At 39.9% G+C, this 19,365-nt stretch overlaps 2 protein-coding genes, 1 long non-coding RNA gene and 1 pseudogene across 3 annotated transcripts; 3 read left to right on the plus strand and 1 right to left on the minus strand.

Annotated features, from left to right (window-relative positions):
- Positions 1-1,533: 1,533 nt before the first annotated feature.
- Positions 1,534-2,028, plus strand: LOC137942849 (uncharacterized mitochondrial protein AtMg00860-like). Its single transcript, XM_068788582.1, has one exon. It carries the CDS (start codon positions 1,534-1,536, stop codon positions 2,026-2,028), a length of 495 nt encoding a protein of 164 aa, XP_068644683.1.
- A 1,447-nt stretch (positions 2,029-3,475) lies between these two features.
- LOC137942850 (heat shock 70 kDa protein 15-like) lies at positions 3,476-5,447 on the plus strand (annotated as a pseudogene).
- Positions 5,448-10,317: 4,870 nt separating this feature from the next.
- LOC137941915 (uncharacterized) lies at positions 10,318-11,638 on the plus strand. The gene is made up of 2 exons (XR_011110451.1): positions 10,318-10,557; positions 11,150-11,638. It is a non-coding gene; the product is annotated as an uncharacterized lncRNA (long non-coding RNA).
- A 1,493-nt stretch (positions 11,639-13,131) lies between these two features.
- Positions 13,132-16,264, minus strand: LOC137941209 (uncharacterized protein At5g01610-like). Its single transcript, XM_068786527.1, has 3 exons — positions 15,976-16,264; positions 14,495-14,549; positions 13,132-13,769 (listed from the first exon to the last, which is right to left on the minus strand). The coding sequence occupies exons 1-3, from the start codon at positions 16,060-16,062 to the stop codon at positions 13,399-13,401; spliced, it is 513 nt and encodes a 170-aa protein (XP_068642628.1). The 5' UTR covers positions 16,063-16,264; the 3' UTR covers positions 13,132-13,398.
- Positions 16,265-19,365: the final 3,101 nt, after the last annotated feature.

Raw genomic sequence — 19,365 nt, forward strand, 5'->3', positions numbered from 1 at the left:
TATGTATTGGAAGATGGTCGTGTTATATTCAGTTGCAGCTATTATGTCTCTTTGGGGACATTATTATTGAATAAGAGGTGGCCTCATGTCACCATTTATTTTACCCCGTCAAAAAGATCAAAATTGTTTGTGGTTGGGAGTCCACAACGGAGGAACTTCATCCCCGTCAAAAAGATCAAAATTATTTGTGGTTGGAAGTCCATGATGGAGGAACTTCATCCCCATCAAAAAGATGAAAATTATTTGTGGTTGGAAGTCCATGATGGAGGAACATATGATTACATCTATGTGATATCCCCCTGTAATGGCTTTTATGTCCCCTACCACTAGAGAGTCATTGTCTTGTGGAGGGACACGATGGTGGACACTTCAGAGCAATGCCGAGAGACACACTACCGATAGTAGTAGAGTGTGCCCTACATCCAGCATTAAGACTGGAGTATGAAGCAATGGATTACCGGCTAGGAGTGATTTTTACTCTCACTTATAATGTCACACGGCCTCATGGAAGGGCACAACAGTGTGAGGGGGAATGTTGGAAGATGAAGCCATATTGGAAGATGTGCCATTTTATACAAAAATATTTTATACATCATTTGCAGCAAGCTGGGAGTTCATGTTGTTCCCTTACCCCCAGCTTGATGAGGAGTGTTGGAAGATAAGGTCAAGCCCAAACGACCAAGGAAGGGCCGCATATGTAAGATTATTATAAGATGGACCACATGACCAAGGAAGACCCACAAGATGGGCCCAAACCCATAAGAAGTAGGACCCACAATGATTGCCATGAGCTGACACCATTATCACATCAATTGGAAGATCAAGAAGGACTCATAAAAGTATCTTTATCTTAGGGTCACGACCAAGAAGATTTTTAGTTTGAGTTATGTTTCTCTTTTATCAATATTGAGTTATTTAATTATGTTAGGACTTATTTTTAAGTGTTAGAGTTTGGGTGTAATTGGGACAAGGATAGTTTTATTGTAATTGGACTCTACTACCTTCTTCTATTATAAATAGAGGTTCATGTACTCTGATTACAACAAGTTATTGATGTCAATAAAATATTTTACTTTTTCATAAATTCAATAAATCTATAGCAAGAATTGGGAAGACCACATTCAGCACTTGCGTCAAGTATTCGACCTCCTACGTTCCCACTATTTATTCCTGTTATGGTCCTGGGTTAAGTACCTATGTCTTCAACTCCTAACAGGCCGGTCTTTTGGGTAGTATTGGCTAGGTGCTTAACATTTGGTATCAGAGCTGGCTCCCTCGTCACGTGTTCGAATCCCGAAGGGGGCGACCTTGACGGAGTAGGCCACCGCACGTGCGGAGGGGGCGACCTTGGCGGAGTGGATCGTCGCTAGAGTGGGCCATAGCAAGTGGGCCGTCGTGGACGTCGGCCCGCGAAGGAGGGGTGTGATGTTATGGTCTTGGGTTAAGTACCTATGTCTTCCGCTCCTAACAGGCCGGTCTTTTGGGTAGTATTGGCTAGGTGCTTAAAAATTCCTGCATAAATCCAAATGCGCTATGGGTACCTCAGAGGTCGCTTATTTGGGTCATGTCATCTCCGCCTCCGAGGTTCAAGTGGACATGAGAAAAATACAAACAATGCTTGACTGGCCTACTCCGCATTCTATCACTGCTTTAAGGGGGTTTCTAGGCCTGGCCGGCTATTACAGGAAGTTTATTCGGGACTATGGCCAGATTGCAGCGCCGCTTGCAAACTTACTAAAGCGGAATGCCTTCACATGGATGGAGATCACATATTCCTCATTTCAGCATTTGAAACAGTCCTTAGCCTCTGCATTGGTTCTCCAACTACACAATTTTGAAGACCCATTTGTTATTGAATGTGATGCTTCCGGTGGGGGCATTGGCGCAGTCTTACAACAGCACGGCCACCCCATAGCGTACTTCAACTGTCACCTGGTCCCGCACAACCACAAATTATCTGCCTATGAAAGGGAACTTATTGGCTTAGCCAAAACCATTCAACATTGGAGGCCCTATCTTTGGGGTTGACACTTCATGATCCGGACAGACCATTGTAGTTTGAAATACTTACTGGAGCAACGTATCACTACTTCCCCACAACAACATTGGCTGAGTAAGCTGATGGGGTTTGATTTCAAGGTGGAGTACAAACCCGGTCACCTTAACAGGGGCGCATATGCACTATCACGCAGGGACCTATTGGAACCTCAACTACATGCTATCAGTCATCCATGGGTTCTTTTGGTCAATTCCATCAGACTAGAAATTTAGAATCAGCCCGAGCTTATAGAATTTTACCAGAATATTGAGAAACACACTGTGGACAACAACTAGGAAATTCAGGGCCGCCTCATCTTGTATAAGAATCACATTTTTCTCCATCACACTTCTGCTCTACTCAGTAGCATTATCTCTTCATTTCATGACAACACTCATGAGTGCCAACAAAAATCTTATTTTCATATTAGCAGGGACTTCAATTGGAGGGGTATGAAGCATATGATAGTTGAATATGTATCTGCATGCCAAGTTTGCCAATGGAACAAAGTGGAATCCCTGCACCCAGTAGGCCTGCTGCAACCTCTTTAGCTACCTTCCCAGGTATGGGCAGATATCTCCATGGATTTTATTGAGGGCCTTCCCAATTCTTTCAGAAAATCTATTATTCTAGTAGTGGTGGATCGGTTCTCCAATTATGGGCACTTCCTGCCCCTGGCACATCCGTATACAGCGATACATGTCGTGTAGATTGTCATGGACTAGATTGTCTGCCTGCATGGCGTACCCTAGTCCATCACATGTGACAGGGATGATGTATTCACAAGTACCCTCTAGAAAGAACTATTCAAATTACAGGGTACTAAATTGGCCTTCTTCTCCGCATACCACCCTCAATCCGATGGCCAAACCGAAGTCGTCAACCGCACTCTTGAGATATATTTGAGGTGTTTTGTGGGGGATACCCCCAAACGTTGGGTACACTAGTTAGCCTGGGCGGAGTATTGCTATAACACCTCTTACCATACAGCATTGGACACCACACCATTTCGGGTGGTCTATGGGCGTAAATCCCCTCGTCTCCTATCTTATGAACCTGGGTTGTCTCGAGTACCGATGCTAGACCAGGCTTTGGCGGAACAGGATACTATGCTTGCACAGGTTAAAGCTCACTGCAAAAAGCTCAGGATACTATGAAGCACTATTATGACAAGGGTCACTGTGACCTTTCTTTTGCTCCAGGAGATTATGTATGGCTAAAACTTCAGCCTTACCGTTAGCATTTCATTACAGCAGCAAAAAGTCACAAACTTTCTCCCAAATATTATGGACCTTTCCAGGTGTTGGCTCATATTGGCAATGCTGCATATCGTCTATAGCTCCCACCTGAAGCCAGGATCCATGACGTCTTCCATGTCTCTCTCTTGAAGCGCTTTGGGGGAGACTCACCCATGCTGCACACCCTTGCCTCCCGTTCATGAAGGTTGTACTCTTCCTTCACCAGCGAAAGTCTTGCATGCTCGCCAAGTCCAGGAATCGTTGGAGATTTTAGTCCAATGGGCTGATGTTGATATGCTTGAAACCTCCTAGGAACCCCTCGAGGAATTCCGGACCCTTTACCCCACCTTTGAACTTGAGGAAAAGTTCTTTCTCCAGGAGGGGGGTAATGTTATGGACTCCATAGCATCTAGAGTAACTGGTAGACGTAGAGGGTAACTTATGTAATTTTTAGCTTTTTCAATTAGTTGGTATTAATGTAATTTCTTTGAAAACTATGGCCTTGTTGTTGGCCTTTGTTGGTGTGCATTTCATAATCTCTTATAGGGACGTCGTTGAATGGGGAAAATCAAGTATTGATCAATTAGAGTAAACAAGATCGGGTTCTCTCTCTCTCGAGGCCCAAAGTGGAGCTTCCTTCAAAAGCTCACTAGTTTCAGAAATTGGTCGCTCGAAGAACACTAAATCCTCCTCCACGAAGCAGTTCAATCTGGAATCATGGGGAGATTGTCGGGTAACACGATCCATGGCGAGGGAGCCTAACACCATCTTCAACGCAATTTGGGGTAAGCTTCGGAAACACCCTCGATTTTTAGGTCCAAACGAGTTTTTCATGGTGTTGATGTGGCTCAAAAGTGCTGAGTAGCAGCAATGCTGCTCGAAAATTGGGGATGATGGTTCTCTGTTTCATGAAGTAGAGAAACAATGCCAAAGTGATGGAATTTTGACTTGGGTGCATTTCGAGATGCAATTTTTCGGAGTATGTCGGGATCCATAGAAATAATTGTTTGGGGACGTCTGAAAAAAAAATTCTGGTGGCTTTGGTTTTTTGTGCATGAGCACAGTACTTGTGCTTCTATTCGTTGTCAAATTGACAATGTGGGGCTTAATTTTTTTGTTTTCAATGATGAATCTAAGCGTGAAACCACTGATGTGGTTTGTTTTGGGGAGAAACAGTGTTTTGTGGGCACGGTTGGAGCTGCCTCTTCTATCATGAATCTGAAGAACTCTAGTTTTCAAATCAAATGCCTTAATGGCAAAAAGTTATTTGATCCTGAGCTCTGGTCTGATCTTCATTCTTTGCCTTTCTCAATAACAGAAGGCCCTAATGGGTTTCCTCTTATTCATGCTAGATATCTGGGGGAAATGAGGACTTTTACCCCAACACAAGTTTTAGGAATAGTTCTTTCAAATCTTACAAGTATAGCAGTGAAGAATCTGAATGCTGCAGTTGTAGATTTTTGTATTGAAATTCCAATCTCTTTCATTGAACTTCCAAGGAGAGCTGTTTTGGATGCAGCTTCTCTTGCGAGCCTTCATCCTTTGAGGTTCATGCATGAAACCACTGCAAAAACTTTGGCGTATGGAATCTATAACACGGCCCTACCTGAAAATGATCAGTTAAATGTTGCTTTTATGGATCTTGGTCATGCAAGTATGCATTGTGGGATTTACGAAAGGTCAGCTCAAGATCTTTGCACATGCAATTGTTCGTTCTCTTGGAGAAAGAGACTTCGTTGCGACACTTTGCTGCAAAATTTGAGGAGGAGTCAAAGATTGATGTTTATCAGAATGCTTGGGCTTGCACTAGACTTTGTGCTGCCTGTGAGAAGTTGAAGAAGGTTTTGCGTGCAAAACCAAAGGCACCTCTTAATATTGATTGTTTGCTGGAGGAGAAGGATGTGAAGGGTTCCATCGAAAGGGATGAATTTGAAAAAATTATTGTTCCTATTTTGGAGAGGGTTAAGGGCCCGCTTGAAACGGCCTTGTTGGAAGTTGGACTCACTACTGAAGACATTAATTTTGTTGACATAGTAGGATCAGGATCTCGTATTCCAGCGATTATTAGGATAATAACCGAGTTTTTTGGAAAGGCGCCAAGGCATACTATGAATGCTAGTGAGTGTGTTGCAGAGTTGGTGTATGGTGCAATGCAGCGAGGAGATGTTTAGAAGGCTTTAGAAAAGGAATTTGAGATGGCTTTCCAAGACAGAGTGATGGAAGAAACCAAAGAACAGAAGAATGATGTTGAAGCTTATGTTTATGACATGAGAAACAAGCTTCATGACAAGTATCACAACTTTGTAACTGCATCGGATAAGGAGGAATTTTCTAGAAAACTCTAGCAAGTGGAAGATTGGCTATATGAAGAAGGTGAAGATGAGAATGCCAATGAATTACCTTTGGGGGCTCCACTAGATAGTCAGGTTGGAGCTCATTCAGAGGCGATAAACAAATTGGAAGAGGATGGGTAGTGGTTTGATGAAATGCCTGAATGATAGGGGGAATACTGTAGTTTGCTTCTACTATGGTCCTGGGTTAAGTACCTATGATAAGCCGGTCTTTTGGGTAGTATTGGCTAGGTGCTTAACATTTGGTATCAGAGCTAGCGCTACGTCGCAGGTTCAATTCCCGTGTGCTGCAAGCGGCGTGTGGAGGTGTGTAGCCTTGGGCAGAGGGGGCGACCAGAGTGTGTTCCCGCACCATGGGCCATCGCTATAAGCGAAAGGGGTGACCTGAGTGTGTTTCCGCACCTTAGGGCCATCGCTAGAGTGGGCCGTCTCCAGTGTAGGCCGCCATGGGCGTCGGCCTCGCGATGGTGGGTGTGATGTTATGGTCCTGGGTTAAGTACCCATGTCTTCTGCTCCTAACAGGCCGGTCTTTTGAGTAGTGTTGGTTAGGTGCTTAACAACTTCTTAGCAGTTCGGTGTTTCTAAAATTGGTGCAAAATATGATAGAGAGGGGGGGGGGGGTTATTACCGTTATGGTTGATGGGTTCTCTCAAGAAGACTGTCTTACCGAGACTTTGGTTCTATGTGAGAGGATGATGCAATTTCAACTTGCTGCTACTATTGCAGTCAGTGTAGTCGTCTCCTTTCATCACTTCCATCTGAATGTGGAACTTAATGACCAATTTCATCTAAAATAGCTTCCAACAGCAATGGTAGAGATCTCAAAGACCATGGAATACGTATGATGAGGTGTTAGCTGTAATTCAGGACAGTGAGCAACAGCTTGTGCTATCTGGAATTTTGAGAAGGAACAGCTGGTTGGGGTCATGCAATGTTGGGGTTTCTACTGATGTTGGTGATGAGGAAAAACCATGCAGTGGGCTTCCTAGTGTTGTTGAGTTACTTGCTTGTTCAGTTCCACCAACCATACAACGTCACCATGTTGATCCTGTTGTCCGTGATGGTTTCAGGCCTCTGAGTGTTTCCAGGTGCAGCAACTGGAGGGGGTCAGTGCTGCTGAGTCTACTCATTCCCAGGGGGCTGGTCATGATGTTGTTGCTGCCATGTTGGCAATGTGTAAGCATTGCAACTTTTCCAATGGGGGCCGCCGTGAGGGGATGTTTCACACCAGTCTAGGACTGAGGGAGGGCAGCATTGCTGTTGGGAGAAATGTAGCAACATTCAGCACGCTTTCCTACATTTGACCGTAAAAAAAAAAATTGTTCCTAGAGGGAATGCTCCAATTTTGGGCGTCCAGAGGCAGACATAGCTCCCGCTGATGCTACTTGAGAACAGGGGGAGACATCGGCATACAGACCTTACTTTCGAGCTTGAGGACATGCTCGTTCTTCCAGGGGGTGTAATGTTATGCACGTAATACCATTAATATTTTAATTGTTTTTTTTAATTTACATTATTTTATTTCAGTATTAGGCCACATGGGTATTTTTGGAATATTTTATTTATAGGGGTATTTTTGAAATATTTTATCTTAAACCCTGTGAGGGTGAACCTTATTTAAAGGGTAAGAGTAATGAGAAAGACAAACATTGATTTTAGGTTAATTTTAGGTTAAATAGGCTTGGAGCTCTCCTTAACGAGTTCTAGGGTTTTCAAGCTTCCCTTTAGCTTGATCTTCGTCTTTCTCTTCTTACTCCCTACGAATCCCTGTGTCAGATCTAGGACCGTAACAATGACACTTTAGTAATAGAAGAAGAAGAAGAAGAGTCTGGAATATGAAGTAATGTGATACATACATCATCAAAAGTGGGAATAGCAAAGGCACTAAGGAGTTGACTTTTAGCAACTTCGAGATATGGCTTAATGTTTGCAAGGTAAATGGCAGTGACTAAGGCTTTTTTCTACTTGTATTGGACAGAGACATCCGTGGAGGTAGGCTAAGCTAGCTTCCATTCTTGAAGAAGACCTCTAAAAAGAGCCAAATATTCATGGATATTTTCTCCTTGTTTAGTGTTGAACAGTCTTTGGAGAATATCATATGACCTGTGTAAGTTGTCGGAGCTAGAGTACAACTTAGACATGTCTCCCAAATTTGTTTAGCGGTGTCAAGATGAATAAAATTGTTGGAGACAGGTTCTTCCATGTTGTTGATGAGCCAACTAATAACCAAAGTATCATCTTTTTACCCACTTAGTATAAGAAAGATCTTCATCATCAATAGGTGGCCCAAGTTTGGTGAGGTGACCAAGTAGATCCTTTGTTATAAGGAACCAACGAACCGATGTGGACCAGCTCATGAAATTTGATACCCATCGCATGGGTATGGTAGTAATCTTGAGAATATCACTCTTGTGACCCATATTTTCTTTAGCCATAATAGGCAATTCAATGTACTAAAAAAATCTCCAAAAATAATAATCACAAAACCGAGTAGATTTCTTCAACCAACTCAGTTAATGGAAAGGCTTAGCATAGATACTAAATAATCATATTTTTTAAATCCAATGAATAAAAAAACCACTCATAATAGGCTCAAGGACAATTTTCTTTATCAGAGAATCTTGTTCCCACATAATTATAACCTTTTGTGCAGAAAATCTCAAAATAAACTGAATTTCAGTCAAAAACTTGCAAACTGACAAAACTGCCTTGGTAAACTTCTTCTAATCCGAGATGCATAAATCTCAATAATCTCATAAGATGAAGTCAACCATAAAATCATCTATAAACCATCTTCTAAATCCGAAAACAGAGCGCATGAAGTAATAATATCAAGAGTTAAAAAAACTTATCTCACAAACTTCAATTTTGCTTCACAAAGAGCCTTCTATGAGTAGCTTTGATCATAACTTCTTAGAGCATTCTTTTGACTTGGGAATCCTAAATTTGATGCTCTGATACCATGTTGAAATTAGGACCCCATGACTAAAATTTCAAGCAAGGTGAGAGAGGGAGAAAGGGAGAAGGAGATAGAGAGCTCTCGAGTAGAGAGGAGAGAAGAGAAAAAAAGGGGAAAAAAAGAGTTTAGGCTAGAGAGATACAACACGAGTTGAGAAGTGGAAAACTACTTAACTTGATTATAATTCGAGTATATAAACCTCTATTTATAGTAGAGGAAAGTGGTAGAGTTCAAATACAATTAAACTACTCTTGTCCCAATTTCACCCAAACTCTAACACTTAAAGATAAATTCTAGCATAATTAAATAACTCAACATAACTAGAAGTCTAACATAACTAGAACTGAAACGTCCTAATTAAGTAAACAAAAGTGTGATGTATACAATTTTCCAATTAAGGAGAACGTAGCTACTCCTTAATCAAAAGTTATACTGCTCACATGACATCATATCTATGAATAATCATAGATAATTCATATAAGACATACACAAATAAGCACATAAATTAAAAATTATTAATTAAACATGCACATAATATCTTTATAAAAAAATAAACTAGAAAAGGCTTAAGGTTGGGCTAAGTAAACTCTTCTTAAAGACAAAAAAATCTAGCATATTGAGCCTAGAAGAAATTAAATTAGGCCCCTTAAATGAAATTTTTGGCTTTTGGTAAGTGAGTTTACTTTTATTTGTTCATTACAAACTTTAATAAAAACATTCCATTTATCTTACTTTATGATAAACTGGGCAAAATATTTTTTAATAAGTCAGGTCATATAGTTCAAACTTAAAAAAAATACAAAAAAAAAAAAAGACCGTGCTTTTCCTTATTCATTCCTAGACAGTTTGTTTTGGGTTTCATCCGGACTAACTCAACCCACGACGCTACAAAGCACCAACCCTGGACCGTCCCAGCATGTGGCATGGGCATCTTGGTAAAAGCATAAAAGACAAGGAGGAAAACTAGAAACTGGACGCAGAAAGCAGGAAGCAAGAAGCAGGAAAGGCCTTAATCCACAATCGTAGTCTGCTCCCTGACGGCGAAATCGCAGTTGGGAACAACATTCGAGAGTAAACAACAGCAACCCAAATGTCTATTTCAACCAATGACTCCTCCCAAGGTAGATCATTCTTGATAAAAGTTGTAAGTGTTCGTAGTTGTTTTCGTTTTGCAAGGGCTACGCTGAAATTTTTGTTCTTGCAGAGAACGCTGAAACTGACTCTGACACGATGTCCGATGTGCCCGCTGATTATCAGCCGATCTCCGTTTCTGACGACGAAACCGACAACGGAATATCAATAAATAATTTCCCGGTACGGACCAGTGGCAGAGATCCACAGGACGATGTCAATCTTGTCCCAGGTGTCAATGCGTCCTTAGATCCCCCCTCCTTCCAGATCCCAAACTTTTACAATTTTTCTGACGGTATCCATCACGTCGATAACGGAATCCACCATATCCACTTGAAAGATGACGGCGAGATTGACGAGAGAGAAGAGGAAGAGGAGGAGAAACTGAGGGAGGCGTCAGAGTCGGCCATTTCTCAGGCTTTTACACAGGATGAGAGCCGTCGAAATGCTCCCTTGACGCCGGAGAATGCGTCCAGAGTTATGGATGCGATGCGGGGGATTGTATTTCGTGGGGGGGCGCCAGATTGGGTGAATCAGGTTCCTGAAGATCAATGGGTGGATCGGTTCAGGGTATTGAGAGGACCCACTTCTTATAGGAACTGAAAAGAGATAGAAGCTGGAAAATTGTTGTGTTTCGGTTGTTTTTCCTTCTTATAGGTCAGTAAGATGAAGAGATTGCAGCTCTCCGTATTTGTGTTTATTGCAATTTATTGACAAGATTGAAGCTACAAATACTTACTGCTAACTTACAGTTAAGAAGTGTGAATCTCCAATTAGCCTCTGAAAGCAATGATGCTTTTGTGCCGATGAAAACGCAGAAGCAACACATCATTACTAACGGTATTTTTTATTCAGCTGATTCTGTTGCTCATACTTGAAGTGAAAGGGTTGTAGTACCATACCCTGCAATTTTCTGCGGTTACTACAATTTTGAAATTCCTTCAGGTTTTTTGGTAACTAGTTTACTGCTTCTCTAGCATTTCCTTTGCTTTGAAAAACTGATAGAGAGCACCTAAAGAAGGACAACTGGGAAGTTATTAAAAACTCTTGATGCATATCAAATTCAAGTAAGTTTAGTCTACAGACATTGCATAAAATTTATCCATTAGGAGAAGATGGACATGCATTGACTCTATCAAATTCATTTTTATATATAAAAAGGTAGTCTGCAATTTAACATTTAGCACTCTTCTTCAACAGTCTTAACATCAACAAATTCATTGGTGGTATTTAATTTTCACTACTTCCCCGAGTGGGAACTAAGTGAAGAAGTAAATTAAACACTGCTGTCTGTTTTATCAAAATTGACCTTTGGGTGAGGCCTTCTTGGATTACCGAGTGCTTTTGCTCCTTTGTGGATCTCTTATCTTTTAGATTAAACTGTAATGTTTGAGTGCAGAAAAACTCACAGAAGTTGATGTTCATGAAACAGAATGCGAGTAAATGATTTCTCTGAAGCTTTCAGAAGTCTCTCACTTCTCACAGCTCTTAGGCCGAACCAGATCTATCAAATGCATGTATGACCTGTCAGACCATTTAGTATTACCAATACAAAGCTGAACTTTTGAGGAATCAAGTGCCACAACTTCCTTAGTTCTCCCATTTTGACTAGGTACAAGTTGCGGTTCTTACTTTCTACTGAAGGTATCTACTTTTGTAATTTTTGTCATGGTTCAATTACAAGCTAGTACCATTCTGATAAAAATGATAATGAGAAGTCGTGTCTCGTAGAATTAGCCCCTGCTGCCACAGGAAATGTGCTGGCCTTTTTGAAGTTCATTGTTTTAGTTGGTGTTTACTTTTAAGGTATCTTATCAGTCATTGTACTTGAAATAATTTTTCCACGGAAGCTTAGAATGTTTGAGGCTGAAACTAATGGCCCGTAATGTTCAATTAAAAGGGCACAATATCTTGTATGAAAGTTCTTGGCAGTGATAAACGCTTAGCAACCCTGTAGAAGTGCTAATGGTGTTACTGACACAGTAGCTAGGGGAGTTGTGAGCCAGCACCTTGCTGTCAGTACCACTTTTCTTTTAGTTTGTTTTCCCTTCTTGTGTTTTTCTTCATTGTTTGTCGTGTTGGTGTTTTAATTTTGAGCTTGCAATGCTTCTCTTCATGTACTTTACTGGAGGAGTTTGTTTAATAGAATCCATTTTTCTAACTGTTTGCTAAAAGATAATAATATTTTTATGAAAGTTGGTTTGAAACTATCAGATGTTAAGCTATTGGCAGAAGAGGTTTATGACAGTGAGTGAGGAAAATAGATAAGTTTTAGCCACGACACTTACTGATACAAGATCCTTCAATTTCCTCTCTTTCAGTCATAGTAAGAAAAGCTGCACTGAAGCTTTATACATCTGCTTACTTATATTAGTTACATTTATGTAAATTCCCTTCTGCTCTGTGGAAACCACTTCAAGATGCTATTTGTCTGATGGCGGTATTTCCAGTTCCCAACTTTGACATCGTAGAGCTTCATAAAGCTTGCGGAGCTCTAGAAGTTGATTGGCATGCAACAGTTGAATCATCCATGCTTGCTTTACTTGAGTACATCCTTTATTTGCAGCTTTGCATGGACAGGAAATAAGCCGCATGACCGACCCCTTCAATGCATGATAAAATGCATACAGGTGAGCCTGCTCTTAGTTGTGCCATAATCAAGGCCGATTGGGTTGCTATTAATTGCTGGTAGCCCAAACTATATGTAGACCCAGGGGTTTGCGATAGAAGCACAAACATGCATTACTTAAAAAAAAGTACTGGGGCAAGAGATGGCTTGAACCAGGTACCAGAGAGCCATAACATTGTAGTGTGTTTTTCAAGATTCAAGAAGGAAGAGAAATGATCAAGGGTTTGTTTGGAACCCCTTGGAAAATAAAAGAAAATGAAAATTTGACCAATTATTATTTTTAAAAATAGTTAATAAAAAAAGAATTTAAATATTATCTCATTTTCATTGATTATTTTTGGGAATAATAGTAATAAAAAAAAAATTCTAAAGGTTCCAAACAGACCCTGCTGACAAGGATAATGGTTGGGACTCTGGTAACACAGGAATGGCATCTTATGCAAAGAGCTATAACATCTGCTAATCGAGTTGTTTTCACACGGGTTGACTTGATGGGAGGTTAAGAAATGAAAATAAGGCCGTCTTCAAAGCAATCATAATTCATAAAAAAATTGGTTAACCTAATGTTATTTTATTCTAACAAGCTATCAATGGGAAGGAGAAGATGATCTTGTACTCTTCCACCACCTTCATAGGAGGGAGTTGGGATCCCACTCTTCCCCCCATAGCAAGCAAAAACGTAAATGTAGAAAACGATGAGTAAATAAGATGGGGTCAACCTAACTGCCCTTTATATGTTACTGATCCACTTCTGACTAAATTTTGAGCAAAGAAAAGAACTATCAAGAGTTAAAGAGAAGAGTATAGAAAGTAGTGATCCAAGTCACTTAGTTTGAGCTTAGGATTGTTGAGGCTTAGATGACAACAAATACAATCACAAATTGAATGAGGAATATCATGAAGATAATCACCATAAATTTTGAAGCTCATTGGAAGGAAAAATACCCCAGTAATTTTGTAAAATATCCACATATATTCACATGCGATCACCGATGCCCATTGTTGCATGCAACATTAGGGCTCAATCGAGTCACAGCAGCGTTTCCAGAAGCTTAAAACTTGTCTACGGTGATTCCATCACGGACAACCTCATACGCATCTCTACTCCTGCTCTTCTTCATACCAGCTGTAAAATGAACCTTGGACCTTTCAGTAGCAATTGAAGTGACTTTAACCCAAATTACGAATTTGGTTTTAAGGCCCTCAATGTCAGTCAACTTTCCCTTCTCTAAATATCCAGTCACGGTAGCAGCAAAACGCAGGACAGAGGAATCCTTGTATCCCACCTCACAAATGGAAGGAATATGAACAGTTATCTTTCCTGTTTCCTCGTTGAATTCGTAGTTAGTAGCATCCTTAGGAAATATGCCTATTGGTAGATCATACTCCTTCAATAGCTCCTGCAACGGCTTTTGCATCTTCCCTGCATATGAAGAGAATAAAAAGGGAAGAAAAAACAGTAATTAACTATAGCCACACCAAATGCTAGGCCGTTTAACTCAAGTGTAATTAAAAATGAAGCAAATAATTCCCACCATCCAAATACAACATCCCAATAGTCATGGCCGGGGCAAAAAAGTTTGATAAACATAATGCAATAGCATGGAATGACAATAGTAGAACTCATATACTTCTCTTGGTATTACTGAGATACTGGATATTACTCTCAAACCACAGCTAATAAGAATGACAGCATCATTATGAATTTCAAGGTACATCAAAACAATCAACATATAAGGAAGAAGAAAACTTCTAATGCCACCAGCAATGATAGAACTTCTAGTATTTTCACTTAGTTAACATTTGAACTTCTGCCATTATGATATTTTACCCCAGGTATTAATTTTTTATTGCTTCCCTTGGTATTAACAATATACTCTTTCCCTCCGCATGGTCACACTGATAAAACATTCCAGTGTATTCCATGAATAACAACTTTTACTTAAGAGATAAAAAATAGTTGGGTGTTGGGAGAGGGCCAATTCTACAAATTTTCTGCTGAGCCCTCTAAACACCTAATGGTACAAGGAACATAGGTTATTATGATGAGTTTTAAGTAAAAGACCCTTACAACACAGGAAATAAGTAAAAGCTTAAGAGTAAAAGAAAGCAGGATAAATGAAAAGAGAAAAGCCAATAAAACTTCACCTTTCAGTTTATTAACCAGCCATGACGTGCCTTCTTGGATGCTGTTTGACAATGACTAATTTCAAGAAGAAGTATAGTCAGAATAACTAACTAAGAAAATCCAGAAAAATACATACAGTCACAAATGGTTCCAACTGATAAATGTCTCATGTTGACAGAGAATGGAATGCAACTAAGATTTTTCTCTCAATTCTATGTTATGGTATCACAAGCCACAAGTCTAGGCTTGGTGATTGATACTATCAGACTGGAAAATTAGATCTTCAGAAAAGAGAATTTTAAAATTGACAAAGACACAATTTATATAAAGAAGCAGCTTTTTTAACTATGAGAATAAATAAGCACACATGCATCAATTGTTCACTGAGATTATATGAGCAGCTGGACCTGAAACATCGGCAAACAGTGGTATGCCATTCAACGTATATGAGAATCTTTCATTCAACAAAAGACTGTCAGTGTTCTTAAATTGATTCCCAAGTCATGATCAGAAGATCCTAAAATCATCTGTCCAAGGTTCACATGTTCATATGAGAAAGTTATAGCAATCTAACACTTTATCATCATCTGTCCAAGGTTCACATATTCATATGAGAAACTTATAGCAACCTAACACTTTATCAATTTGAGATAGTAAATATGACATTTTTTAGTCATATTGGTCATACACATAGACTGACAAATGTGAGAATTGAATGAGAGATATGACTTCAAGAAATTCCCAAGATGACTATTGAGCTAAAGTGAGCAAATAAACATAACACAGTAAAAAATGCTCCAAAATCATTTCATGGGAAGCTGAAATAACATATCACCCTTTCCATTTCGCATGTGTTCCTAATTATCCTGACATTTATGCTTGCCTTGCTTTTAATTATCTAATTTTTTCCTTTTTGGTAATTTCTTCTACATTTGACAGCAACCTCTGCAAAATTAATAATAACAACACGTTGGATATCTCTTTTTCTAAAACGAAAAAATATATTGCAGTTTCTAAGTCATCAGTTTAGACGTCCATAATGGGGAAGATGTTCTAAGTCCAACGTAGTAGTCAAGTTCACTTCTAACAAAATCTGCTTGACAACAGGGTAATAAATTATTCAAAAAGTAAATGCCCATCCTTCCGCACAGTAACATATACCCTCGGATCTACAAATTCAATTCTTACGCCTAAAACGTACTGGAATTCCCAGAAATAAGCTTTATCTCCTAAGAATCCTCACATTGCAAGGCCAGAACTCTCTCTCTCTCTCTTTCTCTCTCCATTTCTTCAAGGTATTATGCGTTGTCAAACACGAGAAGGATTTATCGAGGTCGTGTTTGTGTTCCCAAACTAGTCATCAGATATTACCAACATTGAACATATAATTTTGACGTTTATGAATGAATCCAATATAGAAAGTAACCAATTAAGTAAAAAAAACTATAAGTTTTGACAGAATAAGAAAATTAAGGAAACAACCCTAAATTGGTGAACTTACGCTGATGTCATCCCCGACGGAGGTGAACTCTTTGTTGGCTTTTCTGCTGAACCAGTACGTTCCAACCTTGTTCAAGACCTGATCCATTCTTTGGCCTCTCAGAAGAGATGGTTCCCTCACCCTTCTTCCAAAACCCCAACCAATTTCACAGAGCTCACAACAGCGAGGAAGAGAGCTCTGTATTGATAGAAAAAGCCACCCCCGTAAATAGGGTCAAGTTCAAGAAAGAAAAAACGAACGTTGGTGCGACCCACAGAGCCCGGTTACTTTTGTACGACCAAGGAACTGGGTCGCCGTAGCCAAAGAATTATAATACCACATCGAGTGTTGTTTATTAAAGGATATAGATGAAAGAGGCATCGTCAGGTACGAAACCTGATTTTGTGCGAAAAAATATGAAACGGCATTTCTGGCCGTTTGATCTTGATCAATGGCGGAGATGAAAGATTCCTGCTCAATTCCTCCAATCGTTCTTTTCCTCTCTTCTCATTTCGCCTAATCGTTCACCCAACCCATCCCTCACCCCGCTCCCATTCACACGTCATCGCCGTCACCATCGACTATTCTTTTCCTCTTTCTCGCCGTTACCACTCATTCACAGCGGCGCTAATACTATATTCCTTCTTTCATTATGTTTCTCCTCTTCCACCAAAGTTTCTCCCGGAATCTCCATCGCCGTCTCCCATGATGCCGTCGTGTTTGGTTGTCATTCCATTCCAAGGTACAAACAAAGCCTAATCAAAGTCACCTTGCTTCATTTCCCATTGCTTTGCTTATTTGGTTTTATTTATTTATTTATTTATTTTTGCTTTGTCTACTTAAATTTTGATTAATTTTATCAGTGACTGCATTGTTTGTTTACATTTTGAATATTTTCTTGATTTTTGTTGAAAGCAATAGGAAATTGATGTTATCAACACCCATAAACACTTGTCTTTGGAATGCTGAACGAGTTCTTATTATCTCGGTTATTGTTTAAATTTGAAGAACTATTTATCTCCGTGATTTGATGATGCTTATTATCTCGGGATAAACATATTTATCTCGGTGATGTGATGAAGCTTTTCATGGTGTTGTTTATCTTGAGATATTGTCTAGGAGTGATGAAGCTTCTAATAAAGTGATATCAGTATTGGACAGGAGTGATTCAATATGTTTAATAAAGCTTTTTATGGTGTCGTCTAATAAAGCTTCCAATTGCCTTTGACTCAATATGTTTTTTGGGATCGTTAGATTGAGAATTCCAAAGAGAAGTCAAGCCTTCAAGTTAACTATTCAACTTAAGTGATGTAGATAACCATTGGGCACCCAATTGATTCCAATGTCCAAAACCTTCTTAAACCAGTGAGACAAGTGTAGTTATTAGATGGTAATGGGTTCATCAAATTCCATCAAACATTTTGGCAGAATGCAGGGTAGGGAGTTGTCTTGCAGCAAGAATAATTGTTCAATGCCATCTTATGAATGGATAAGTCCTACATTTTGAATACATATCAAAGTCAATTGATTAAAAGACATGTCATCCTTGTGAGCTATTATATAAGTGGAAATCATGCAAAGATATCTATACTATACTTAGAAGAAAATAGCTAGGCCAAAAGGACTTACACTTTTCAATGTTCGTCTCTTTTTTCAGGATAAAGAGTTCAGGTACATCTATAATCATTTTCCAAGTTTGCAGAAAGAGGTGATTGCTTGTCAATTTTTATAGTCTCTGGCCATGGATCTAGTAACTTGGTGTGGGAGTGGTGCATCCAGAGTGAGAAAAATGAGTCCAGCACTGGTAGGTGTTACTACTCTCGGTAAGAGGTATAGAGACCTCTTATGGAACTCGGAAAAGGAGATTTCAAGCCCTCCTTGCTAGTCTCGGCTGAAAGCTTGAGAACCCTCTTGTTCTTCATTGAAAGAGAGGATTTTTATCCTCTTGTGGTTCACGAAAATTGAGAATAGGAGCCTCCTTTCTCTCGGTAAAGTTGTGGAGACAATAGAGATCAAAATGGGTAGAAGAAAAATCAGATTCAAGAGGGAACCTGGACCTAGAGCTCGTAAAGGAGAATTCTTAAACCCTGTTTAACCTAAAAATCAATACTTGCCTCCTCTTCATTCCTTTACCCTCTAAATAGGGTTTGACGCAATTAGAGTTTAGGGTTTCATAATTACATTTCTGCCCTTGCGGCATGTAGCCATAAATACTTAATGAAAAATATACTTAAAAATAATATAAAATATGAAAGTAAAAATAATTAACTCAGTGAGTCAGTGGCACCTCCTTTGGGTGACTCGGTTAGCTATTGAGTCCTTAATATTTAACCCCCACCCTTTTGGAGAGTGAGTTTGTCCTTAAGCTCATAAGTTGGGTAAATCTGCTAGAAGTTTGCCAACTGTTCCCATGTAGCAGTTGTGGGTTCCCATGTGTCCTTCCATTGGACTAGAATCTCCTACTAGTCATGAATAAGGTGGGCACGTAAAACCGTGGTTGGAGTAAGAATAACCCGTCCATTGTCCATCAGAGGAAGGGACGAGGTGGAAGGAGGGGGTGAGCCCTGAAAGGGTTTAAGTAGGGAGACACGAAACACATCATGAAGATTGGTCGTGGTGGGAAGTTGCAGTTGATAGGCGACCGGCCTAACCCGCTGAATAATAGAGAAAGGGCCAAAGTACTTTGGGGAAAGTTTATTACGCTATTGGCCAGCAATTGAGTTTTGTCGGTGAGGTTGGAGGCATAACTAAACGTAGTCCCCTTCCTTGTAAGAGATATCCATGTACCCCTTGTCATAGAAGTCCTTCATACGAACTTATGCTTTGAGGAGGCGAGCCAAAATATTTTGTAGCATCTGGTCCCGTTCAATGAGTGTCTGATCAATAGAGTCCACTCAGGTGGAGCTGGAGTATAAGAGAGAACCCGAGGAGGATCTCTTCCATATAGAACACTGGAGGGAGTAGACTACAAGATTGTGTGGAAGAAAGTGTTGTAACAATATTCAACCCACAGTAGCCATTGAACCCAGTTTTTAGGATGATCACCTACAAGACATTGGAGATACATTGCCATGGTGCGATTAACCACCTCTGTTTGGCCGTCTGTATGAGGATGATAGGATGATAAGAATTTCAACTTGGTGCCATATAGACGAAAAATTTCTAGCCAAAAAGTATTGGTAAAGACTGCATCACGATCACTGACAATCAATTCTGGAATGCCATGTAAACGAACAATATGCTCGAGGAATATCTGTGTCACTCGAGATGCAGTATATGGGTCGGCCATAGGAATAAAGTGTGCATACATGGAGAACCTATACACCACAAATAATACCGATTTGCTAGAAGAGTGTGGAAGACCTTCGACGAAAACCATAAATATATCGGCCCACACTTGTGTAGGAAGTG

This window comes from Aristolochia californica, unplaced genomic scaffold, assembly GCF_029961685.1.
Source record: "Aristolochia californica isolate CCGP_79_NKW_82.1479 unplaced genomic scaffold, dmAriCali1.0.hap1 SCAF_10, whole genome shotgun sequence".
Taxonomy (NCBI): Eukaryota; Viridiplantae; Streptophyta; class Magnoliopsida; order Piperales; family Aristolochiaceae; genus Aristolochia; species Aristolochia californica.